The sequence below is a fragment of the Parasteatoda tepidariorum genome, chromosome 1, assembly GCF_982258835.1.
Source record: "Parasteatoda tepidariorum strain Cologne lab strain chromosome 1, Ptep-v5.0, whole genome shotgun sequence".
Taxonomy (NCBI): domain Eukaryota; kingdom Metazoa; phylum Arthropoda; class Arachnida; order Araneae; family Theridiidae; genus Parasteatoda; species Parasteatoda tepidariorum.
This window is the reverse complement of record NC_141755.1, coordinates 1,950,059-1,977,949: the sequence shown is the minus strand read 5'-3', so window position 1 is coordinate 1,977,949 and position 27,891 is coordinate 1,950,059. Positions and strand designations below refer to the sequence as shown.

At 32.3% G+C, this 27,891-nt stretch overlaps 1 protein-coding gene and 2 pseudogenes across 3 annotated transcripts in view; 2 read left to right on the top strand and 1 right to left on the bottom strand.

Annotated features, from left to right (window-relative positions):
• Nucleotides 1-25,555, top strand: part of LOC107438855 (cytochrome P450 2A6) — a 40,573-nt gene extending 15,018 nt beyond the window's left edge. For 2 of the 3 annotated variants that reach the window (XM_043046351.3, XM_016051255.5), the window contains exons 2-7: nt 9,818-10,181; nt 12,524-12,857; nt 15,584-15,783; nt 17,906-18,169; nt 23,603-23,776; nt 24,736-25,555. In XM_043046351.3, coding sequence (XP_042902285.2) covers nt 9,827-10,181; nt 12,524-12,857; nt 15,584-15,783; nt 17,906-18,169; nt 23,603-23,776; nt 24,736-24,902 — 1,494 coding nt within the window. In that variant the 5' untranslated portion in view covers nt 9,818-9,826 and the 3' untranslated portion in view covers nt 24,903-25,555. Of the gene's footprint in view, nt 1-8,758; nt 8,980-9,817; nt 10,182-12,523; nt 12,858-15,583; nt 15,784-17,905; nt 18,170-23,602; nt 23,777-24,735 lie in introns of those variants that run through there. The other variant, XM_016051256.5, reaches the window with a different exon arrangement.
• LOC147816255 (uncharacterized) lies at nt 112-1,137 on the bottom strand (annotated as a pseudogene).
• Nucleotides 3,761-5,463, top strand: LOC147816254 (uncharacterized; annotated as a pseudogene).
• Nucleotides 25,556-27,891: the final 2,336 nt, after the last annotated feature.

Below are 27,891 nucleotides of genomic sequence, written 5' to 3'. Positions count from 1 at the left end.
GTAAATATATTTAGAAAGATGACGTCACAAGAGGGTTTAGAGCAACGGCCAATAGGAGGGGAGGGTGAACGGAAGACGACGAATAAGAAGCAAGGAAACAAAGAGGGGGGGTTAGTTAGTTTTTATCATAGACTTCCAAACAGGAGAAATATAAGGAACACTTGATAGGTCATTGACCAACAGTTTGGAATTTTTGAAAATATGATAAGACTCGTAAAAATCTAAATCGAATATTGAAGAACAATTTTGAATGAATTTAGAGGAGGAAAAATTAAAATTATGATTAGAGTCCCAACAATGTTGGGCAATAGATGAGCGTTTAAATTCTTGTTTTTTGACATAAGTTTCATGTTCCTTGACACGGCACTTTAAGGCACGTTTAGTTTGGCCAATATATGAAAGGCCGCATTGGCAATTAATTTGGTATATACCCCAGCTACTTTGACTGTCAATGGGCTGCTTGAGATTAGAAAATTTTATCTTATTAATGGGACTGAAAATAATATTAAAATCAAACTTCTTCAGGATATTAGCAACTTGCCGACTTATTTTAGGAAAATAGGGTAAAATGACTAAATTGTTAGAAAATTCTTTGGAAGGTTTATCGGCATGTGATTGTTTAGTTAAGTTTTTATGAATATTATCAATAATGTTAGGAGAATAACCTCTGTCATGAGCAATGGCTTTGATTTAATTTAATTCTGCATCAAGAAGATCATTGTTAGAACAAATATTTACCGCACGGTAGACAAAAGACCGAAAAGCTGCAAGTTTTTGGTTGGGAGGGTGGGAGGATTTGTAGTGAGGGGGAAGAGAAACAGCAAAAGGTTTACGAAAGACAGTAGTATGGAATGAATTATCATTTCGAGTCACAAGCACATCTAAGAAAGGAAGTTTTTGATCAGACTCTAATTCAAAGGTGAACTGAATGCAAGAATCAATGCTGTTCATAACATTAAGGATTTGATCTAAATTACAATTATTATCCTCTAACAAAACAAAACTGTCATCAACGTATCTTTTATAAAAGGGGAAAGTTAAGATTTTGAATAGTTTACTCTCAAAATAATGCATATAGATGTCACTAAGTATAGGGCTCAAAGGATTTCCCATGGCAAGACCATTGGTCATACGGTAAAATTTGCTGTCAAACGCGATAGTATTTTGTTGTAAACAAACACGGGTAAGGTTAACATATTCATTGACCTCATATTGGGAAAAATGATATTCCGAAAGTCTAAGTTTTAGGCATTCCAAAGCCTCCTCAACAGGAACATTAGTGAACAGTGATTTTACATCAAATGAGGCCATCAAATAACCATTAGGTTTTAGATTTTTAACTTCTTTAACAAACTCAAGGGAATTTTTGGTAGTAAAAGAATTATTACCAAGGAGAGGGGAGAAGACAGAAACTAAAAATTTTGCGAGTTTGTAAGACGAGGTACCAATGTTGGAGACAATTGGTCTAAAAGGAGTGCCAACTTTATGTACCTTAGGTAAAGTATAAAATCTAGCGCAATGAGAAACAGAGGGAGTCAAAACAACCTTAAGTCTATTGGGAATTAACATAGAGGATTTAATAGTTGATTTTATAACATCTAATTCTTTAGTGCTCGGATCTTTGGGAATTTCTTTATAAGGACCATCAAGAATAAGTTGTTTAGATTTCTCCAAATAGTCTGTTTTGTTTAGAAGAACAATTTGACCACCTTTGTCAGCTTTGGTAACGATTAAGTCGGGATTGGACTTTATATCTTTAAGAATTACTTTAGAGGAAAGGCTAAGGTTTGAATTAGATATTTTTGAGTTGAAGTCTACGGTATTGGCAATAAGGTGTCTGATAGAATCTTTTTGAGCATCATTAATTTTACTGAATTTAAAAGATCTTTCGATAGGAGCAATGAGTTTAGGTAATGAAGGTCGAGTTGAAATAGCAAAATTATTGTTAAGTTTTAAAGCATTAATTTGAACATCAGTAAGAGTGGTATTTGAGAGATTAACTACAGAATTTTGATTAACAACAGGCAAACTAACGTCAGGTTTTTTATCATTAACTTTGATGAGTTTATTCAACTTATTATTCAGGTTTAAACTATGTTTTGAAGAGATTTTGGTTGTCCTATTCCAAGACGATTTTTCCATTGCGTCAAAATTTGAATTTAGATTAGGCACACTGATGTGTAAATGGTACAATTCGCGTTCAATACTGGATAGTTTATTCCTAGTATCATTAATGACGGCTCTAAGGAGCAAACTTAGTCTTGTGAAGAATGCAATTAACTTTCTTGGAATAAGGAAGGTTAGTCTTAAATTTAATGAAATGAGGAATAATATTTAGGCGTTTACAATCAAGTAAAAAATGCAAGTGATTAAGATACCTAAACTTCTTAGTCCTTAGACTATGAAATCTGTTGAATTGAGACATGATGTTCCTTATATTTCTCCTGTTTGGAAGTCTATGATAAAAACTAACTAACCCCCCCCCCCTCTTTGTTTCCTTGCTTCTTATTCGTAGTCTCATTTCATAGTCTAAGGACTAAGAAGCTAAGGACTAATGCTCTCTACGATTGATTATTCAGACAGCTGTGAAAGAAGAACAATGAAGAATACAATCGCTTGCTACTATACAGCGAGATTCGCTGGTTTTCCAAAAGCTTCTGTCTCAATAGGCATTGGAATCTTTTCGACTCTTCGGAAACAGAGATGTATCTCTGAGAGACAGATTGCTGGAATTTAAGAAAGACTTAGGCAGATTTATATGTAAAATTTAAGGGTAATAACTTACATCTTCAAGGCAACGAGCTCAATTTGATCCCTACAAAATCAGTTATTTCTGCCTTCTTAAAAAAGCTCATTTTGTGGAAGCAGAATTTTGGTTGGAATGAGTTCCAGCCAAGCAGGAGAAATTCGCTCTGATGATGCACAAGAATATTCTCAACACCTTGACTCTTTGCACATGGACTTTTCTGACCGTTTTAAAGATGTTTTGTTCCTTAGAAGTGCCTCAATGGGCTTATGGGTTCCGAACACTTTTGTGAATATTGAAACAGCAGAGGTTCAGATTTGGTCGAAGTTTTAACTAATGAAACTTTGAAATGGTGATCGTCTCACAGAATTTTTGCTTAAAGGTAACGTCAGTCGTCTCTATCCTGGACTGTAGACTACCTTTAAAAATTTTTTAATTGCCATTCTTTCCTCCTAACTTGTCGAACGTGGATTCAGTGCTGTTACAGATCCTGTCACAAAAAGGAAAAATCGACTCGAAATTGTGCAGCTAGTGTATTTGCGTCTTCATCTAAAAGTATTGAACCGACTGTTAAGAAATTGGTACTGAACCATTAAGTACAATCATCCCACCAACATAGTTACTTGAATGTTTAGTTGATACTTCTTTTTACTGTTAAAAATATTTTGGGTGTTTTTTTATTTATCTAATTAAGAATAAATCATTTTTTAAGCATAGGTTTCTTTGTTGTATTTTTCTTCCTTAAACGTATTTATTTTGATCATAACAAACAGACTGCGCTTACCTGCCATGAGAAAATTATCGAGTTAATGTACACATAATTTTTTTTAAAAAAAAAAAAACAAATTTAAAGCGTAAAAAAATTGCTTAAAGATGTTGCTTCTTATAATTCAGCACACCTCTCTCCGTCCCCATGCTCTAAATAACTAGATTTTCACGAAGGGGGGCGCTGAAATGCTTTTTCCTCCTTAAGGGGGCGGCAACGTTAAAAAGGTTGAGAATCTAAGTTCTAAACAAAACAGACTATTTGGAGAAATCTAAACAACTTATTCTTGATGGTCCTTATAAAGAAATTCCCAAAGATCCGAGCACTAAAGAATTAAATGTTATAAAATCAACTATTAAATCCTCTATGTTAATTCCCAATAGACTTAAGGTTGTTTTGACTCCCTCTGTTTCTCATTGCGCTAGATTTTATACTTTACCTAAGGTACATAAAGTTGGCACTCCTTTTAGACCAATTGTCTCCAACATTGGTACCTCGTCTTACAAACTCGCAAAATTTTTAGTTTCTGTCTTCTCCCCTCTCCTTGGTAATAATTCTTTTACTACCAAAAATTCCCTTGAGTTTGTTAAAGAAGTTAAAAATCTAAAACCTAATGGTTATTTGATGGCCTCATTTGATGTAAAATCACTGTTCACTAATGTTCCTGTTGAGGGGGCTTTGGAATGCCTAAAACTTAGACTTTCGGAATATCATTTTTCCCAATATGAGGTCAATGAATATGTTAACCTTACCCGTGTTTGTTTACAACAAAATACTTTCGCGTTTGACAACAAATTTTACCGTATGACCAATGGTCTTGCCATGGGAAATCCTTTGAGCCCTATACTTAGTGACATCTATATGCATTATTTTGAGAGTAAACTATTCAAAATCTTAACTTTCCCCTTTTATAAAAGATACGTTGATGACAGTTTTGTTTTGTTAGAGGATAATAATTGTAATTTAGATCAAATCCTTAATGTTATGAACAGCATTGATTCTTGCATTCAGTTCACCTTTGAATTAGAGTCTGATCAAAAACTTCCTTTCTTAGATGTGCTTGTGACTCGAAATGATAATTCATTCCATACTACTGTCTTTCGTAAACCTTTTGCTGTTTCTCTTCCCCCTCACTACAAATCCTCCCACCCTCCCAACCAAAAACTTGCAGCTTTTCGGTCTTTTGTCTACCGTGCGGTAAATATTTGTTCTAACAATAATCTTCTTGATGCAGAATTAAATTAAATCAAAGCCATTGCTCATGACAGAGGTTATTCTCCTAACATTATTGATAATATTCATAAAAACTTAACTAAACAATCACATGCCGATAAACCTTCCAAAGAATTTTCTAACAATTTAGTCATTTTACCCTATTTTCCTAAAATAAGTCGGCAAGTTGCTAATATCCTAAAGAAGTTTGATTTTAATATTATTTTCAGTCCCATTAATAAGATAAAATTTTCTAATCTCAAGCAGCCCATTGACAGTCAAAGTAGCTGGGGTATATACCAAATTAATTGGCAATGCGGCCTTTCATATATTGGCCAAACTAAACGTGCCTTAAAGTGCCGTGTCAAGGAACATGAAACTTATGTCAAAAAACAAGAATTTAAACGCTCATCTATTGCCCAACATTGTTGGGACTCTAATCATAATTTTAATTTTTCCTCCTCTAAATTCATTCAAAATTGTTCTTCAATATTCGATTTAGATTTTTACGAGTCTTATCATATTTTCAAAAATTCCAAACTGTTGGTCAATGACCTATCAAGTGTTCCTTATATTTCTCCTGTTTGGAAGTCTATGATAAAAACTAACTAACCCCCCCCCCCTCTTTGTTTCCTTGCTTCTTATTCGTCGTCTTCCGTTCACCCTCCCCTCCTATTGGCCGTTGCTCTAAACCCTCTTGTGACGTCATCTTTCTATATATATTTACTCTGTTCTCTCATTGTTTTCTTCCCACTCTACCTGCTTATCCTGCCCGATGATCCTAAGCACCGGGAAATCTTCAGAATCAACCGATTGCTGAACGCGCCAGTCAGAGTGGAAAGATTTCGTGGCGGACGCCACGAAATTCAATGCTATAGGTGTCAAGGCTTCGGCCATACGCAGAGCAAATGCACCGAGGAGCCGGCGTGTATGAAGTGCGCAGGTGCGCATTTCACCTACAAATGCACGAAACCATTGAATGAACCACCATCATGCGTGAACTGCAAGAAGGACCACCCTGCCTGTTTCACAGGCTGCCCAGCCAGGCCAAAGAGAAAGCACGCACCCAGGAAGAGACAACAACATCGAACTCCTGCCAACCCAGTAGCCAGATTTACTCACATCGTGAGAGAACTCCAAGAACTCATGAAAGATACGGAACTAGTTTCCCTGATCCAGTCCCTTCTCCCGGCTACAAAGACTTAGACATGGAGAACCCCCGGAAGACGTCCACAGAAACTTCTCTGTGGCCCTACCTTTCTCTAAAGACAATATTCCAGGTGCCCACGGGCATCATCTTCGATGAAACAGTGTAGTGTCCGCTTCGCGGACAGGTACTGCGTAAATTACTTCAGTTCAAGTTCATTGTTTTCTGTTGCACTGATGAAGGTTGCCCTTTGAGCATCCGAAACAGCTGTCTGCTTTTATAATATTTTTGTGCTCTTTAACGTTGTCCACATTAATTTATAAACTCTTATTGTTTAAATGAGAGTGTATTTAATTTTTGACTCCTGCACGTTCGAATAGTATCATGGTAAATATGTTGTTAAAGTGTTTAGCGCATATGTTAAAAAATGTTAATTACCTCAATTTCACCTTTTGTGAATAATAATGCAAATTAAAAAATTTTTCAAAATCAAACTGCGTAATTATTTGCTATGCAAACCAATGAATTTCACTTGCAAAGGTTTTTTCGGGGCTAAATGAAACTAATTTTGTAATAAATTAAGTTAAAAGTAAATATAAAACAGTAAACAATACATTTTAAAGCAAAAAATAAGCCTTAAAAACACAATTTAGCTTAATGGCGATGCTCAAGAACTGGAAGATAGCATAACTAAGTAATAGAGTATTTACACTGAAATATTAAGATCAGACTTTCCATTAGTTTAATACGTTTAATTAGTTATTAAAATGGACTTAAGCTTACCAACCAGTTTCTTTTTGTTCTCTTTTTTAAGCCTAGAGGAGAGATTTTTGCTCTTAAAAACTTTTCTTAATATTGAGACCCGAAGCTGAGACTTAACTGATGTAAGGACCCTGAATTAGAAAGGCCGACTTATCCGCCATTTCGGAGCAAAAGCTTTTCCCAAAGCTAAGATCTGCAAAATTTGGCAATGTGTCGCTGCAAACGGCGCTAACACCAACTAGGATATACCGTAAAGAAAAGCATGTTTGTGTTTTACATTGCGATTTGCATTGTTTTTGGAAACTTTTTTTTTATATTTGTACTTATTCGTTACAAAATTTATTATTATATAAAATAAAATATTATTCATTATAAGGCAGAAACAGTTTATACACGTTTTTGGTCCTTTAGTAATAATAATAATAAAATTTAAAAAAAAAAGCAAATGAATAAGAATCTGTAAATGTGCAGTAGATTTAAGCTTATTTAAAATTGATCCTGGTTTTGGACAATTTGCGCTTTCTAGTCTGTTTGGGGGGATTTGAAATAGTATCAGGATGTCACCATCTTTCCCATTAAGTCGAGATTCTTCAAAATGAACCTGCAAGGAAATTTGAAATACTTTTTATGTTTTCATACTTAGATCACATTAAAAGATTCAGAGTTTAAATTTTGTAAACATACTCCCATTAACTTTTCTTCGACAGAAACTTATTATTCCATCAGTTTAACACAAGAAATTTAAAGACATTAGTTATAGATCAAAAACGTATGCAAGATTGCATATTGAATAGATTTCTTAATATAAATGTAAACAAGCCGTTTGAACTTTAAGCAATATATTAATAAACATTTTTTTTCCAACTGTAACTGCATTTCAAGGATGTTTCTGCTCAATTTATTCCTTAATTAAAAAATGTTTAACGGAAGTTGATTTTAGAAGCAACTTTCAATCAAAAAAATCTAGTGACCAAAAATATCCCAGTTGTTTGGATAACTTTGGCCACTATGTTTTTGAATTTTTACTGGAAGGAAAACCTGGGGTATTTCATCTAAATTCTTTCTTTAATTTCTGAACGAAAAAAAATCTTCTTTAACTGATAGAGAATGGAAAATAACTCCTTCAAAATCTTTTTTTTTTCAATGTTAATGAACTAATGCAGACATTTTCAAATTAAATAAAATTTTTGTAAGACTGTTTTCGAAACTTAGGAACACGACCTTTTGCTGAACTGCTAACTTTTTACTCTTTTTGTTAAAATTTCTCCAAGTGGTAGCTAAATTTATATTTTTAATGAATTCTCTTTCGCTTTTTAAATTTGAGTTAAAATTATTTTCCACACCACTACGAGTAAATGATTCAAAAGTTTATATGAAACGCCACTTTGTTCTCTCGTATGGGGGATAAGGAGATCATATAAGATAATAGACATCTCAACACAATCATAAATTTCCTGCTCTCGGATGGGATATTCCGCCTCCCCCCCCCCCCATCTTATTACTCACGTAGATACTCCCAGGAAGAGGAAAAGAACAAAGGTGATTCTCGGGAGTATTTCACCCTTAGATATTAACCAAATTGCTCCCCCTAAATAATTAACTGTATATTGATCATTACTATATTAGTTTAAATGTATCATCATGACTATGTTAATTTATATATTCATCATGACTATGTTAATAACGTAGGACTTAAAATGAATAATACTAAACTAAAAATAACTTAAATTTCGCTACCACTAAAGAGTACTTTTTTGCAAAGCGGAGAAAGTTGGCATCTCTTTGTATATGACATTTATGTTTAGTGGTGGATGGAATTCTTTTAATTATGTTTTATTGATACATAATCTTTATTACCACTAGAAAAAATACTTTCTTCAATGAGAGATATTCCTTAGTAATTAAAGGGTATGTAAAAATAATTTTGAAAGGGTGCATAAACCATATTCGTTACCGTTTAAAAATATTCTGCGGAAAGCGTAAAATTTGAAATTTTTTTAATTTGTTAGAAAATACTTACTTATTTAATTTAAGAAACCTTATATCATATCACGATTTTAGTATTTTTTTCTCGATCTTATTTTTCTGTCTTATCAAGGATGTAGTTTTAGAAAAGATAGCTGATGCCTTCGCAGTCATTTCACCCAGTGCAAGACAAGGCGATAAGATGTTTATCAAATGCTCAAAATAACCAAAACTCCTTTTCTGATCTAAAATTAATAAGCAAGAATTTTATAACTTTATTTATCTTATATTAAAGCTTTATTTCTAAAGAATATTACATTGAAATTTATACTATTGAATATTATTACCCTTTGAAAACCTACAAGTGACTCTCACACCGAAGTAAGAGTTATGAAATAGTTCGATGACTGATTTTATTACGTATTTTTCATAACTTATCTTTTACAACTTATTTTACTATTGACATTTTCATATAAATATTCTATGAATATTATTTTTAGTTAAATAGGGTTAGTTTTATAAATTTAAAAAGCTATTTTCCACGTTTATATATTTTATAATTTTAACGTTTTTATTTATTATTTTCAGCAATTCTTATTTTTAAAGTTTATATTTTCAACGTTTGTATTTTTAACGTTTATATTTTTGTCATGATATTTTAATTTCCAATTTTATCATAATATCCACGTCTAAATGTAAATGTTTGTTCTAATTTTGTGATCGAAATTAAGACGATATTCCACTACGTTAGCGTTTTTAACTTGCGTAATTTTGCTAAATCTCGTATTTTCATTCACGTATGTTTGATACTTTTTCCCGAGGGCGTGCATATTTTACGAGAATTATTCCTTTGCGTTAGCGTTTTTTGCTTAAGGAATTTTGTAACTATGTTAGCGCTTTCAGCGATATTACACACTGTTAGCGATTTTAATTTGCGTAATTTTTCAAAATCTCTTATTTTCATTCACGTAAGTTTGATATTTTTTCACGAGCAGAATTAAAGCACGCGCACTTCAAGTGCAGTGCGCCTGCGTCAATTCTTCCAAAATATTTGTAGATATCAGGATTGCATTCCTTAAAATCCCAGTTCTATCTCACACAGATTATATAATTATGCGACTGTCGCTCATCCCTAACTGAAAAGTATTAACTCAACATCTTACAAGTACTTATTTTTTCCTTCGTTTAATAATTTTATTTAAAAAAATGTCTGTTTCAGAACTTTCCAATGATGCCACTGGATATTTTGTTAAGCAGCAATCTAAACACTCCATGGAATGTATGCATCACTGCTTTAACCTTTGCTGTGATTTACTACTTCTTAAAGAACAGGGGCCTTCCTCCAGGACCTTTTGGCTTGCCTTATATTGGGTACTGGCCATTCTTGAAAACTGCCACCTGCCATTTGCAACTGCAAGAGTTGGGGAAGAAATATGGAGAAGTATACAGTTTTAGAACCACTGGAAAGTTGCTCGTTAACTTATGCTCTTTCAGGGCTAATAAGGAGGCTTTCATTACGAAAAGCGAATGTTTCTCTGACAGGCTGAAAGATTACAATATAGCAACAGTATTATTTAGAGGAAGTGAGTAGTTCGACACTGTGTGTGATTTAACTCGTCAGTTTTTATTTTTATGAAATGAAAGGGTTTTCTTATTATTTTAAATTGCCCTCTAATTACTGCTTTAAAAACTAAATGTACAGAAATAAATATATTTCTGAAAAAAAACGGCATAAAATAATGTTTCCACTGATTTGGGAGAACAAGAAAAACATGATATTGTCAGGTTAGAAGCAATCAGCATAGACAGTTTGATTTTGCCACCAAAAAATCTTGGCACCTTGTTGCTTGCGGGATTTTGTATATTTTTGGAATTAAAATTGATTTGTAAAGAGGAATGTATTAAACTTTTTTACCTATAATTAATTTAATTTTTAAGACCATTTGGGGGGTGGGGGAGTTTCTCAAAAATTTCACAGCATCAAAGAAATGGCCATAAACTTTGAGCTCCTGTACTTATAAATAACTGAATTTATACATTCTGTGTCTATAACTACAAACAAACAAATGCATGACGCAAGAGAGAAAATAGTTTCCAAATGTTGTATTCTCTCTTGACCCCAAGCTATCCTTTACTATTACCTATAAAGAAACTCTTTCGCTCTCTATTTTGTTGCATTTTCTAAAGATGCCGTCTAATGTGATAAAATACTATCACATTAATATTTAAATCCCTTTATTTAGGGTTAAGTTAAATTATCGAAGGTAAAAGAAAGAAGAAGGAAATTACTTTTCTATTATACAGCAAACACTTCAAATAAAAGGCATTGATAGCAAAAATGAGTAGTAGTTAAAGTGTTGTAGTTTATAAACAATTTATTTATTTTATTTTATTTTATTTCATTAATGCATTTCTGAGTGGGATAACACTCAGAGATGACTGCGCTTTGCAGAAAAACTATTCCGAATGGTATCAAAACTTACGCTTAATTATATAATTCTTGGTTTAATAAATTTAAATTAATCATGCACATAAAATCATGGTTTTTTTCGTGAACCACCCAAAATTTCGCAAAATTTAGAGTTTATTCTCTGCTATTTTACGAAATCTTTTTTTCAAGAAGTTGCACAATTAGCATTGAGGTCTGAGTAAGGTGTAAGTCTAAATAAAAAAATTAGGAAAATAGCTCTGGCATATTTAGATAAATTGTTACACGAAACGAGTTACTTTGACTCACAGGATGCATCAACTATTTCAGGATTCTGTGGGAGGCGGCTTCGAGACCCTTAGTCTTGTCTTTTTAGTGATCCCGTTCAATAGCTTAAGCTACGTGTTCTTCAACTCTGCAAGGCCTTATAGCTCTTAATTTTTCATTAGCATTTTACATTTTAATTATTAATTTTTCTTATTTTTTCCCCCTCGCATACAAAACTGACTCTCTTCAAATTTGACTTCATCGATATGATTACACTGGGAAACTATTTTTTTTTCTTCTGTTGCATGAGATTTCTTCAACAGATCTTAAATACTTTCATGCGACTGATTTCATATCTGCGTTCAGTTCTCTCACCAAACTAACAGATTTTTTTAAATAACATTTTCAGCTCATTTTCTGCCTTTAAGAGAATGTACAAGTTAAAAAAGTTACATATAACTGCGATACTTTTTTATTTACGTCACACTAGAGCTGCACAATGGGCTATTAGGAACGGTCTGGGAAACATCTCTGAGGGGAGGATCCGAAAACAACATTCATACGTCGCATCTCGTTTTACATAAGGGACATTCACACACCATCCATCCATCTACAGATCGTAATTTTGACCAGAACGAGCATAATCAATCACCAGTCCAGTAACCCCAGAGGTATTGATTTGTTAGAGGATCTTGAAGGACTTTGCGACCCCAATAGTTTTAGCTTGCACTAGTCACCATTTTGAACTCGGGGAGCCTTCGGCTGACTGGGATTGAACTCACGGCCTTTTGGACAGGGGCCCAACGCCCTACCAGCCCGGCTATTCCGGCTATCGTTATAAGACTGGTCGAAAAGATGTTACGATGAGCCTCAAGGAAAGTTAGGGCATATCATCAAGATTCCATGCTCAGAAATGTTGTCATGCGCTTCTGAGCAAACTTATAAACGGGATGCTCTTCTAGCAACATAATAAAACATTTCCGAGTATTTGTTACTTTGTAGTTTTAACCCTTATGATTTTCCTTAACTAACTTAGAAGATTGTCGAAGCATTTACGCGACCCCATGTTATATATAACGTTTTTGAACTTGAACATTTCGACAAATAATGGACTCAAAGTAAAAGAAAAATCTGCAACTATAATAGAATTTGAAATCTCCACACCCGAATGGGGCAAAATGAAGTATAAATTTGTTCCCCATTGTTTAGAGTGTGTGTATATCTTTTTAGGTGTTCTATTTCTGAATGGAGAGTCCTGGAAAGTGAACAGAAAGTTCTTCTCTCAACAATTCAGAGAACGTGGAATGAGTAGCATTAAGGGTGAGAGCTGTGGGCCCATATATGATGCAATCAAAGAAACTCTTGAAGTTCTTCGCCAAAAGAATGGAGAACCACTCGATTTTATTTCACTGCTGACGGATAAATGCACCACAGTTCTGTTTCGAACATGTTTCGGAGAAAATGGTATCTCTTCACAAGAAATCAGAGAATTGAATGAAAACTATGCCAAAATGACTGGAAACATAACAGGTCCAAACTTACTGCTGAGTGGAACAGTTGCTAAGTAATGTTTCAAAATTTTAACTCTTGCTTGTCTAAATCGGGGCTTTTACATAAGCAGAATTTATAGAGTGAATTTACAGCTTCATAAATCCAAATTTTCAACGAAGATTATTATTGTAAAAATTCAGCTTTATCTGAAGCAAAATTTGCAAACATAAGATCTTTAGAAATGATGCATGCAGAATTTATGTTGTTTACATTTAAGTTGAATTTTATACAATGACACTAAAAAGAGGAATACATTTCTTTGCAATGACAAGTAACAGATAATTTTTCTTTTGATTTTTCTCAATCCAGCTGTTGTAATTTTTATTTAAAAAAGAGCATTAGAGGTGTTTTAAAAATGAGTCTCAGTAATTTTCTCCCATTAGTTTCTTTCCTTTTTTAAAATTAAGAGAGAGCTTCGGTAAAAAATAAGCTTAGTGGTCATGTATGAATGCCATCACTAATTTTCAATCAAACAAAAAATTGAATATTAAAGTTTAAATCTTGCAACAACTTTTAATATTAAGGAAACTCTGATGGAGCTATAATCAGGTGCTTTTACTAATTTATCATCGACGGATTAGTTCAAAAATTTATCCTGAATTTTAATTTTCATGAATTATTTTAAACGTACTTACTTCTTAAGATTAAAGAACAGAACGCATTGTATAACATAAAATATAAAAGAAATAATTCGGAATACTTAAAAGACTATCCAATAGTTACGACTCTTATCTCAATTTTAAATATAGATATAATTATTATAATTATAAAATATTAGATATAATTAAAAAACAGTGATGATGAATTTTGCGATTTATTTATAACTGGTTAGGATCCTTAAATTGAATAGAGAATTAATGGTGCGAGAGCGGGGATGATGAAGTGTCAAGTCTTAACGACTTCACTTACTTTATGTAAACTTCTCGAACAATGCCATTAGCTAAGCCTGACTCTAAAAACAGAAATGAATGGGAAAAAAGCAAAAATATTGCTGGAACTCTTCAGTGTCGTGGAGCCTAAGATTATCCAGACAATGTTAATTCCCTGAGAGACAGCTGTTTACAATCTTGCAAAGAAAGATAAAGCTGGAATAGATTAATGTTGTTGTTAACAATTGGTTTTTAGGCTTAAACATAAGCAAAACTTTGAAAATATATGTACAAAAACTCCAAAGATTATTTTACAAATATTTTTAATATTTATTAAATTTTAAACATTATATTATGTTATGAATGCCCAAAAAGAATGATCATTTTTTCTGACACAATATATAAAGTGTGTTACGTAACTAATGGTCATATTTGCAAAATAATATAGCTTACTGAAACAACAACAATACAATGCGTTGCCGCCATATAAAGAGCGAGTAGTGAGAAGGTGTTTCTTTTAAAATGTTTCTTTTCTTCTTTTTTATGTTTTTTTTTGTCCAGAACTCGTTATTCCATTGCCATTCATCCTCTTCAAATATACAACAATGTTCGATCGAAAGAAGCTGTATATGTGTGTGGAGGCTGCAAACGGTAGTCTCGGAAAAGCGGCCCTACATATGAGATGGCACGTGAATGCGATTCGCGCTTTGCTCAATCTCTTGCATCTTGCATGTGGTTCTCACATGTGCACATAGGCAAATCACGTGTCGTTAAAACCTTCCAACGTCTGAATGTGAAAATCCTCTTGTGGCTGATGGTTGCTCATTTGCGCATTTCTTGTATAGTTTTCAATAACAATGATTCTTCCTCTTTTATTATTCGTTTCATTGTGTAACTCCCTTTTCCCCTAACTGGTGCTATTTGTTTAATTAGGCAAATTATATCTCCCCTTACAGTACTAACCCAATGTTTTGTAACACCTTGTATATAACTATGCAGGGCTCGAAAAACCGCCCGTCCTCGGCGGTCAAAAATTCCCCGCGGACAATGAATTTTTCGAATCCGACGTCCGCGCGGACGATCATTTCCCCGTTAATGTTCGTGATACATTTTCAATTTTTATTATCTTACAAGAGTCTAGCTCCTCACTTCTAAAATGACCCTCTAATCTGGAAATACAGCAGCATACTGCGCATGGTGGAATGGATGTTTTCTCTGACTGGGAGTACTGCAGCGGTTGAAAGGGGCTTACAAAAAAACACACTACGTACTGATCTTAAACAAGAAACGTTAAACGCAATTATGAATATCTATCTAAATTGAAAACCCTTTCAGATTTCTGTGCCGAAACCTCTGTAAATCATTGGCTTGATTGTGGAACTGGCAAACGTCATATTTGATTCATTTAAAAAACGCAGTACCCTCGGGTGAATTGACCTTTGTCATTTAAATTATTTCATAAAAGAAATACTAGGTTACTATTAGTAACCTAGTATTTCGTTTATTATTGTATATTGTAATTCTAGTATTTGTAATCCTAGTAACTGCTAATTCATTGTGCAATTTATATAAATGTTTGTAATAAATAAGAGAAAATTATATTTTTATTTATTTAGAAGTTACGGGTTAGTTTCAAAGGAGGACGGGTACATTGTTGGACAAGTCATCCTCTGGGAAGGGTAAAATTTCTGAGTTTTTTCGAGCCCTGTAACTATGTATATTTTGTATTCAAAATGAGAACTTTCTTATACAACATTCTAATTCATGATTTTGATGCATAAAGTTCGTTTCTTTTACATTCTTTTGCTTTTAAAAATCCTATAATATTTCTGTTTGTTTATATGTTCTTTTTTTAAAAATTTTTTTTTAGATATTTCATTATGCCGTTGATGCCAAGTTTCAGAAGTATGCATAAATATGCTACTATTATGGAAAACATGTTGTATGACATAATTAAGAGGCATAGATCAACATTTAATGAAGATAATATTCGCAATTTGATAGATGCTTATTTGATGGAAGAAAAAGTAAGGAAATCAAAGAATGATCCAACTGCACAGTATTTTACAGGTATTAAACTAAAAATTACACTGAAGGACAATTTTTTGTTTTGAATTTTTTCTGCTGCATGAGATTTTTGAGAGCATTTTCGTGTCGCTGATTTCAAATCTGTAATTGATTTCTCACTTTACGCGACAGTTTTTATGCAATTTATTAAATTATTCCAAACCAGGAAGTTCACTCGAGTGAATACTAAGTATCCCCATTTCTCTTCTACTTAAGGAGTGGTAGGAAGAAGACGTGATACATTTCAGTTTACGTTAAGATCATACGTTTTTTGTCTTAAGTTGTATTTTTAAAGGATCAGAGGGGTGTTTATGCATATCTATAAACACGTTCTCCCGTAATTCGTATATTCAGACAAAAATAAACTAAACTAAAAGTACCATCTGGAAAAAAATCCATAGCCTTTCCGAACAAAACTAATTTGATATTTGCTCCCTACAAATAAACCTCCACACCCCGAATTAGGTAAGATCAAGTACTTGTCACCAGTATAATCCAACGCCCACTAAAATTACTAAATCAAATGTAGTTTGGATTATAAAATTTTTACATACTTTTTATTAGTGACTTTGATAAGCTTATCTGCAGTAATGTGTGCTTTTTCGAACTCAACCCTATTTTTATCCGAAAATTTTGTGGACAAATGTGCTTTAAATTTTTCGGTCATTATAACGCGTAAAAAGGTTTTTGCTTGACTTCGGAGCAAAAACATGAATAAAAATTTTCTGTGGGAGTACAAATGTAATTTGACTGTAAATAATTCGTTCAAACAGCATATTAAGGTTCTTTGAGAGCAAAAGGTTAATTCCGTCTATCCAAAAATTTAACTATTCTGATTTGAAAGATTTTGTAAGTTAATTCTAACCAAGGAGAGTCATTCATCCTATACTTTTGCATTGCCACTGGACTTTGCTAAACCTAACATGTCGATGAAAAGAGAATGATATAGCATAATGAGGGCAAACCTGTCTGGTGGATGTTTCTGAACCACAATGGTAAGTTTATCGCCTCGCTTTATTGCCAAACTATGAAACGATAAACATTGCTTTAAACAATTTAAGAATAGAATGAGTAATTCATCGAAATTCAAACCAACATAGGATTTTCAGTTGAAACATTTTAAAGTTTGCATTTAAAAACAGTTTAAATCAGACAATCTGATCCGCTTCAAGATTAATATCGTAAAAGGGACTTAGAGCATGGCTAAAATTTTACATGTTAACGGATTTGAACTCTAATATCGATTTTGTTTTCGAAAATTTCAGTAATTTTTCCTCTGATTGTTTTTAATCTTAGACAGTCAAATTTCGTTTAAAAATGTAGCCAATATTTTAATATAGTATTATTATTATTATTATGCTACAAAGTTTAATTACCCTGATACAAAATAAAATCTATTTCGATTTTAACATGAAAATTTGAACAGAGTATTGCCAGCATATACTTCTTGCACTTTCCAACTTTTAAGTTTGTTGGCGAGATTGCCATTTCATCATAAATTTTAAGAAATGGTTAGAGCCATTTTATTGAAAGTTTCAAGAACTCGAAAAAAGAGTTACAGTTCAAAACAGTCCCAATAGATTCGATATTCGAAGTAGCCCCCGGACCGTTTCGACTGAGCCCTCAAATTGATATTGCCTTTGTTTCCTTTCATTTTTGCCCTCGTGTTTGTTTAATCTAATTTAATCAAGACTGAATTAAATCCGAAACTTAACTATTATGTATCAGGTTATCTCATTACACTAAAATGGACTGTGACAAAAACAATGCAGTCTCTGATAGGCGATCAATTATCATGCAAACAATGGTTAAAGCTGACTGCTGTGCTTAGCCAATAATTCAGGTTACAATTGGAAAAAACAAATTTATGAAATAAAAAATTTGCTTTAAAATATAACACAACAATTATCATGTTTACTAATTATTAGTGTATTTCAATGTTATTTAAAAAAAAAAAAACTTTTTAAAAATCCCCAAATCTAAACTTTTATAAATTCCTTATCTTAAACGCTTTATATCGAGTCTAATAATTCAAAGTAATGGAGTCCAAAAGTAATAGTTGACAACTTTTTTCATATGTCGCTTTAAGTGAATTTCATAGTGAAATCTTCATTATTCCTTACAGATCACATTCTTGCTGGCTCTCTTATTCAATTTATTGGTGACGGTGTGCTCGCTGTTGCAATATTTATATCTGCCTTTTGTGGCACTTTGCTTGAACACCCAGAAGAAGAGGACAAAATTTATAAGGAGTTAATGGATGGTGTGGGCACCGAGAGAGATCCGATCATAGAGGACAAAAACCAGTTGCCGTATACCAATGCCTTCATCTTGGAGATGATGCGAATGTCCAATTCATTTCCTTTCTTTGCAAAAGCGGAATGCACCAGTAAGTAATATGACACTTTCATTGTTAGAGACTTGCTAAAATAATTGATTTAACACTAGTAGATAACTAATTTAGACAACGTAATCTACTATTAGGGTATTGTGTGTAGTTTATTCTACCTACTAGGAACCTGCACTTTACTTACAATAACTTCAGTACTGCATTTTTTTACAAGTTATTTTTAGAATTTATCATCACACTCTATCATCAACGTGATGATGGCTCAACAAATCTAACAATATTCACCTTATATCTGATGGAGGTTCTCTCAATTATCAGCAGATGGCAGTACAATATGAGGAGTTTATAACTTCCTCTTCTACACTAAGCTCCTCTATTGAGAGAGCTGAACCACCATTATAGAGCAAACAAGTTCCATAGTTACGTTGTGTTATCATTAGCGCGAGAGTTCGAAACCCATTTAGATATTTAAAATTATTAATATGGGTAATTGTGTCTTGGTGAATTCCGCAGACAGATAAAAAAAAAAGGGGGGGGCTTTCTAATGTTTAAATTCAGGGGCTCTAATTGACACTAGCCCCTGAACTAAAGAGGTCGTCTCGTCCACCATTTTGGAACAAATTATTTTCACCAATGCTGTAGAGCTACAAGATTTGGCAACTTATCGCTATAAACGACGCTAACCTCGAATAGGAAAATCCGTAAATAATCCGTAACATCGATTTACATTGTTTTTTGGAAATCTTTTTTTGGTACTTGAGCAAATTGATTTAATAGTTTGTTATTATTTTTATTTAAAATAAAAATATTACTCATCACTAGATCGAAACAGTTGCTACACACTTTTGATTCGTTAATTATTAAATTAAAAAACCAAACAAATGGAGAAGAATCAGTAAATTTATATTTGCATTAGAGCCGAGCTGCCTGTGAAGGGGACCGGGAACTGGCTTTGCATCAGAAAGGTTCTAGGTTCGAATCCCGAGCAAGGCATGGATGCTCTTTCATTCTCTGTACTATTTTTTATATTGTGGGGGCAACGTTGGCCTATCTAATATGGTGCCCCTGATAGAGTGACCAACAAATCTGCCCTTCAGATGCCTGTATGACTTAAGTCATTCTCCGGGTAGGCATTGGAGAAAAAAAATATTTGCATTAGATATAAGCTCATCTAAAATAGACCTTGTTTTTGGACAACCTATCTATTTCTTTGGAAGAATCGGAATAGTGTGAGGCCTTAATACTTTGTTAACCTCTTTCCACTTTACTTTAAGTTAAGATTCGTCCAAATGAACCGACAAGAAAATTTGAAATACTGTTTTATATTTTCATACTTAAATTAAATCACATTAAAAGATTCCGAATTTAAATTTTGTAAACATACTCTTGTAACTTTTCTACAACAGAAACTCATTATTCCAACAATTTAACGCAATAATTAAAAAAAAGAAAAAACAACATTGATAGGTCCAAAAATGTATTAACGATCGCATTTTAAGTAAATATCTTATTATAAAATATAAACAAACTGTTAGAACTTTAAGCGATATGTAACCATAAGTAACTAAGAAAATTAAATGAGCCAGGATTAAAAAACTTAATATCTGACATATCAGTGATCAAAATGGAATACAATAAGAAACAGGTAAATATCTAATCTTAAGAAAACAGAAGGAATCACTTAAGTCAGTACAAAACTTGACGTCTCCGAGATAAGTTTGACGAATTCAGTCAATCTCTGGCCTTCATTTACTATGCCACACAAACACTCAAAAATGTTAAACAAATGATTAAATGTTGTTTAAAGCAATATTTACTTAATAAATGCAACTTTCGATGAAAATTCTTATATTTGCTATATAGTTTGAACTGAACTGTTCAAGTAACCCAGAAAAGTTGTTCGCTTATTTATTTTTAAAGAAACAAACAAAAACAAGCATTCAGAAGCAAATTCTAACAATTTAAGATCGTTTTGATACTGCATATATAAATATATATATTCAATAAATAATAAATGAGAGAGTATTTACCTCTCATAAGCGAGTTCCACTTCCATGCTGCCAGTTATGCAATTTATTACACATTTCTTCTTTCTTTTGAGATCTGATAAGATCTTAACATTAGAAAGCCTTTTTTTTCTCTCAACTGTTGCCCAATTCATCGCTAGCCAATTGCCCATATCAAAAATTTTAAGTATCTAAATGGGCTTCAAGCTCTCACGCTAATGTTAACACTACGTAATTACAGCGAACTTTTTTGCTCCATAATGGTGGATAGTTCAGCTCCCTCTATAGAGGAGCCTTAATTTACACTAATCTAAACTGATTTGACGTCATAGAAGGACTGAAAGACTTGCTTTGTTTTGTTTTGTTCATTTACGTCGCACTAGAGCTGCGCAATGGGCTATTGGCGACGGTCTGGGAAACATCCCTGAGGATGATCCGAAGACATGCCATCACAATTTTGATCCTCTGCAGAGGGGATGGCACCCCCGCTTCGGTAGCCCGACGACCTGCACGCGAAGTCGAGCACTTTACGGTAGAACAGTTTAACGAGGACCCATACCGCACACCCTCGGTCCCTACGCAGACTGATCCAAGTGGGTCACCCACGCGCACACTGACCGCAGCCAGTGATGCTTGACTTCTTAATCTTAAAAGAATCATATGGAATCTTTCATACTATTTCACAATTAAATTTGATTCAAATTAAACGTTTAATTTAAAGAAATGAATGTTGGACGTGGGGTCAGAAACATAAGCACAATCAGAATTCTTTATAGAACGCATATAGGGCTGTTATGAATTTCTGTCTGACCAAAAAAGGGAGTTGGAATCGCTCACAATAATTCTGTAATCACTTATGTAGCAGGCAATGGATAGAATTGGATGGCTCATTGGCGAGCCCCATTTCGTTTTATTGTTTTTATCATTAAATTTGTTTGTTATTAAATATGGTTTCTTTAACTATTGCACCCATTCACCACTGAATCATTGTGCAACATGAGCTGACAACTTTTTATGCTTTATGGAAAAAAAATCGGTACTTTTCGGTTAGTCTAGAGCAAGGAAATCTTTTTATTTAATTTTGATGTATTTAAAAAAAAATTTTAAAGTTGGTGGAGATCTGTATTTTTTGGCTACTTTTTGCTTGAGCCCGACTAACCGAAAAACCAAAATTTCTTCTAATCGTAGCTTAGTTTATGTTTTTATGTATGAGTTTTTTGTTTTTGTTTATTAAACTTTATTTAAAGTTATTTACCACACCACTACATATAAATGATTCAAAAGTTTATATGAAACCCTACTTTGTAGCTCCTCTCTCGTTGTAAGGCTTTTAAAACTTTTTAAAATTATCAAAGAATCTGAAAGCTTTGCTATTTAGTTGTGTCCAACTCTTTTATTTTATAGATATATAAAATTTGCAAAAAGCACTAAAAAAGTTGGACGTGAAATAAAAAATAATTTCGACTTTTGCAGAAAAAAAATGCTTTATTCTGGGAAACAACAGTTGTTGCGAAGTAATCATCGGGGTTTGTCACCAGCAGCGGACAGGAAGTAGCCCCTCTAATTTGAAAATACTTGACAAAAAGCGAACGATTTATTCTAAACAAGATGCATGCGAGTAACTTTTCTGATAATCCAAAAGCCATAATTTCAGCTATTAAAAATTAAAGATTAAAAAATAGGTTGACAAAACTTCATTAAATCTAGCAAAACATAGTAGCTGTAGCTATAATTTTAATTACATTTTTCCCGCCTTGTCATTTTATTGCATACCTTTTGCATTATTCATAGTGTTAGAAATAACGAAGGAGTTATTTCTTCCAAATCAAATAGAAGATGAAATAGTTATAACAAACTTTAAGAAAATTTCCACGATTACGGAAAAGCAGTATACATTTTTATTTGACCAAAAAACGAGGATTCTTGTTTCTCGATGCGAATGTTGATAATATTGCTTTAGAATTTTAAGTAGTTATTTAATAAATCAGTCTTTTAGTTGCTTACTTTGAATGATTCTTTTTTTTTTTTACATAAAATTTATTTAAGAAGTAAACAGATCTTACAATAAGGTAACTAATATTTATTTACCGTTTAGTAACTATAAAATGATAACTATATTTCTCTATCATGTAATGTTACTTAACCCTTCAATTTTATACCACAATGTATTCCACAAACTGTATCATGTTAAAAATGTTAGCTTATTTCCATTTAAATAAATACGTATAGTTATTTACTAATTTAGAAAAGATCAATTCTATTAATAAAAAAAAACATGTACTTCCTATCCAAAATACTAAAGTTTAAGTTGCTGATCTTCTCTCAAATAAATGCTTAAATAAAAAATAAATTTTGTAATCACTTTTTATTTGGAAGGATATAAAAGTAGTACGTTGAAGTAAATTAAATGGATCACCTTTAAGACCTGATGCAATTTTTGTATAAATAGCTGAAAAGTATTTTGCTACGAAGAAATTAAAGATAATCCATACGAACTAGAATACATTATTAAATTTAAGATCCGATTTTAGTGTTTGTAAATAAATCAGCGAAGATAAGTGATTTAAAATTATTATATCTCATGTTTGATTTATATCGACTTGGTCATAAAGGGTTAAAATTAGCTTTATAATAAAGAAACAATACTTAAAGTTTATTTTGAGTAACACTAGAAAACAAATGCTTCTTTTCTGTTGCAAGCGATTTTTAATCAAATCTTAGATATTCCCGCGTCGTTGATTTCAAATCTGCAAGCTGCGGTTTTTACGCAATTTGTTAATCTATTCCTAACCAGATTTCTTTTTTGTAAATTCACTCGAGTGAATAATAGGTGTCTCCACTTCTCTATTTACATAAGACATGGAACAAAAAAGACTATAATGCATTTCAATATAGGATGGGATACGTTAAAGTCATATGTTTTTTGTCTTTTTACTTTCAAAGGAGTGGACAATCCTATATTTGTATGTACATAAAAGTATATGTTCTTTATAAACCTGTACATGGGGGACAAAAAATAAAATAAACTAAAAATATAATTTTGAAAATAATCCGCAGCTTTCGGAAGAAAGGTAATTTAGATTTAAAATCCACACAGCCGAATTTGTAAGTACTTGTATAAATGCATCCTCGAGAAATTTGTTCCCCAGTGAATAATTATCTGAATTAAAATTAGAGAAATATAATCTTTAGACAGAATGAAGGATAAATAATACCGGTAAATATTCCTTTAGATAAGGAATAAACGAGTGATTTACAAGTAAATACCGTTCGAATTTTTATTCATTTCATACCAGAGACTGTGAAAGATATCTAGACTTTTTTTTAACTCTACTACGATTTAACTCTACTATGAGAATGCACGGCAACTACATTTTGTGATTTAAAGAAAAACATTAAAAAAAAAAAAACAATGATTGCAATGAATAGTAACATTTATTGTAATAAAACTTTTTAACTTTAACAGAAGAAACTACTATTAAGGGTTACAGGATACCTAAAGGTGCTGTAATGATCATGAATAGTTGGGCATCCCATTTTGATCCAGAAGTATTTGAAGAACCTGAAAAATTCAATCCCTCACGTTATTTACAAAAAGAAGGACAAAAGAAGGCAGAACTACCCATACTCTTTGGATTGGGTGAGTAAGTTTCGATTTATTTCGATCTGAAATTTCGGACGTTTGAAAAATTGAATGCGTTTCGAGATATCAAAACACTAGTCAAGAGAATGATAAATGGAACATCCTGCGAGTGTCAATGATTTTTTTTAATGTTATCACCAGATGGCGCTCTAACTTTTATTTTCATTTTGATTGCTATGTTTTTCTGTAACTAAACTACGAGAAAGTCCTTACAAGAAGCACTCTGAAAATCAGAAATAAAATTGTTTCTTCTTATTACTATTTCTCATTTATGAATGCTATTTTTTTTAAAAAAAAAGCATCACCTTCACAAATTATTGTATTTACTGTAAAAGCGAGGAGGAGAATATCGTATCTTGGGCTGTCAACCCATCTTTCATTTCAACTAAGAATGAAAAGAAAAATAGTAGGCAATATTTCTTCGATGTATCAGTTTATAATAGAAAGGGACGATTTTTACTTTTTTAAATTGAAATCGCCTACAGTAAGAAAAATTGTATATTGATATCAAGTGTGAATATTGTTTTAAAATCAAAATACATTTATCCCCCTCCCGCCAAGTCCTTAAAATTTCTCTAATTCTATTAAATAATGTACAGGTTTCTTTTAATTTTTTGTGCAACAAAACTCTTAATTGCCTGCAGTTGAAATATTTTACAGAGCCATTAAAAAAAATTCTTTTTAAAAAAATAAAGAAAAATTTGAGATTTTTATAAAATTAGAGAAATTTCAAGGACCTATTTAGGGGCCTAAATATATTCTGATTTCAAAAGAAAAAAAAATCACGAGCATTTCATACTAATACACAACTTTTCCCCCAACAGACAAATTTGATTTTGGAAAAAAAGTTGCCCCTACTTTAATTTTAACTGCAATGTATCATAAAACCATTTTCTTTATTCCTATTGCTATCAAAATGTTAATTCTTTTTTTTCTTCTTTATTTATATTTTTCAGGTAAACGCTCCTGTTTAGGGGAAGGGTTCACAATGGCTCAAGTTTTTCTCTTCCTTACTACCATTGTAAAGCATTTTCGCTTATCAACTCCCGTAAAATCAAAGGACGACGAATTTTTATTTTTCACTGCAAAAATGATTATGTCAGCCAAACCAAGAAATGAATGAAGTATTACGATTTGATTGATAAATGAAGTTCCATTTAAAAAAATGTATCTATGTGTAATGATATTGTGCTTTCCGTATCAACAAGCCTTTTAATGTTTGTAAGAGCATAAATGATCATACGTGCATAATGAAATTTTTTATTCATTGCACTTTTACAACAACTGAAGCTACCATTTCTAATTAATTTAACGAAAATAACAATCTTAAATCATTCCGTCAAAAAATGTTCATTTTTAGCTGAATTAAATCGTAGCGTTTCTTTGTTCAAATTGCTTTTGTTCCTATTTCTTGCTCGTGGCCTCAGCCATTGAAAATAAAAAGCTTATCGAATTGTTGGTTGTTTGAGGTTTGTTAAAAACTGTACTTCACACATTTCTCTTTCATTATAATTGCACATTAATGTTTTCATACTTCTGATTGTGTTACAATTTAAGCTGTGTTTTATTATTATGATTGTTACAACAAAAATGTATTGAATCCCTGCGTGCTGTTTATTAAGTTTTTCATGATTGGTTGTTGTCCAACAAAATTACTTTATTGTATGAATAATTACTGTCTCATTCCGTGTACTTTTAATGAAGATGTAGTTTCCATGACTGCTGAAAAACATTTGTGTTTTAATAAATGTATCTCGGTTTTTAATTTTTCAAAAATGGTTACACTCATCATATCAAACACATATACAGAAGATATGTTATTTAGGCATTTACGTTGGGGAAATTCCCTTCAATATTGAAAAAAAAACTGCCTCTACTCTTGCTGTAGAGTTTCTGCAATCACTTACTCTTATATTTGAAAATTATTGTTTATTTATTTTAAATTACCGATTAGTTTTCGGACTATTAAATTTCAATTTCGGCTGCTTTTGAAGAAATTCATTTATATAACTCGTAATACAAACAAAACAGTTTTTTATCAGTCCGTTACGAAACAGTGTGCACCGTGGCCAAATAGTCTACTTCCATTAAAAAAAAAATTATTATTAGATGGATCAATGTTAATATTTAAATAAGCAAATGTAGAGAAGTTCTCCTTTGCTTTGGTCAGTTCTAGTGATAATTCTCCTTTACCCTTCATTGAATTTCTGTCTTTGGCCCATTCTTCCCTAAAAAGAAAGACTGAAATTTAGCAATTTAAATATAAAAGTCAAGAAATGTTTAACGAATTAGAAGCACATTTTTTAAGGATTTGTAATTCACTAGTATTAAACTAGTTCCGTTCTATCTGTAATCCATCTCACTATCAGCCTGAAAAGTGAAATAAGAGAGCGAAACAATATCTAAAAAGAACTGCCCAAAACATTCCGGGAGTGGGTGAGCAATGACAGCTCTCCCGGCATCTCGCGAAAACAGCAAATGAATCAACAGGTGGTGGTCGTTCATCGAATTCTATCACAGATAAAATTCTGGTGGGGGAGTAATGTAGCTACAATTACCTAACTCACTCGCATATAAGGCATATTAATTCGGTTCTTATCTTAATTTCTTCCACCTTATGACTTCCTAACGTAAGTCATACCAGAATCGAGGAAACAAGGAAAAATGCTGAGATTTTCACCAACTCGATTCTATATCGAGGATAGACGACCACAGAATAAGGTGAAATGTGGAAGTAAGTTAAGTAATCAGAAAAGTACCGCTTAAGTTGCTCAGAGGAATGGTAAGCTGCAGTAAAATTGACTATTAAAATTACTTGTAGGATAACTCAAATTTGAAAACTGGAAATTAAAATTTTGTAGAGTTTAGTAATAGTAAAACACATTTAAATCTTCAGTTATTCTTAGTACTGGTGCTAAAAATCACTTTAATGATACAACTCAATTATTAAAGGTATTGACCCACAAAATATTATCTGTATCACAATTAAAAATGGATGTTCCTAATAAGCAATGAAATGTAAGGTTTAATTGGGAGGAGTTATTTTATATTTAACGTTGTTTATTCTCTTCACCTAAGCTCTTCACTTAAGACGTCATTAGAATTAGATGAGTGTGTGTAAAGCAACTGTTTATTTTCCCAATAAAACTAAATAACAATCGATTTTGCCAACTTCATCTCCTTTGGGATGAAAAACTAAAAAATTCACACATTACTAAAAGCGTCAATTTAGGCTCTAAAAACAAATTAGAATGATTGTGGTATCGCGCATTGTAATTTTTAAAAACTAACAGAGGTGTCAAAGAAATTTACCAAATATTTCCGTTATAAAATGTATTTGTCAAATATGTCGGCAAGCGAAATCAAAGTGTGTGTCAACTAACGAGTTAGAAAGATTGTATACATAAGAATTTTTGGAACCCTTCTCCAATCAAATATTTCGATATGAATTTACTCTTTAAACACTCATCTGATGTTTTCGATAAATTAAAAAAAAATTCTTATAATGGCAGAAAAACGTACTGAAAAAAAAAGCTTTTTACTTATCGAATACCTCAGATTTTTGTTTTAAAGGAAGTGTTTGAAAGCTTTTTCGTTGATGGGGAAAGGGTGCGCAAAAGTCATAACTTTGGGAAACACTGCCTTAGGAAAATGGAGAATTTAAAAAACTTTTATGTTAAGTTATTCTTGAAGAGTTAGTTATTCTAACTAGTAAGATCAATACATAAAGTAAAATTAACTTTAAATGGTCCTTTGTCGCTAAAAGAATATCCGTCTAAAATTGCATTTTTCTTGAAATCTTATTTAATTGGCCAACCAACTCGCTAGTTATTGCAACTGTATTTGAATAGTGTTCCAGGATCACGTGACCCTTTAGTGTCGCTACACTTCCTCCTCTTAGGTAACCAATTTCGCAAATTATACTCTACCCCTCTGTGCAACTTATTTAAAACAATAGCAAACGTAATCCTCACGTAACGAGGAAAACTTCTGAAAATAACAATCAAGGAAAACTACATTTCTGTTTTATTTATTTTTCTTCTTTTGTCTAAAGATTTAGTACAAAATTTATGTTTCCTTGATTTTGAAGCAACTTTCAAAAAAGCTCATCG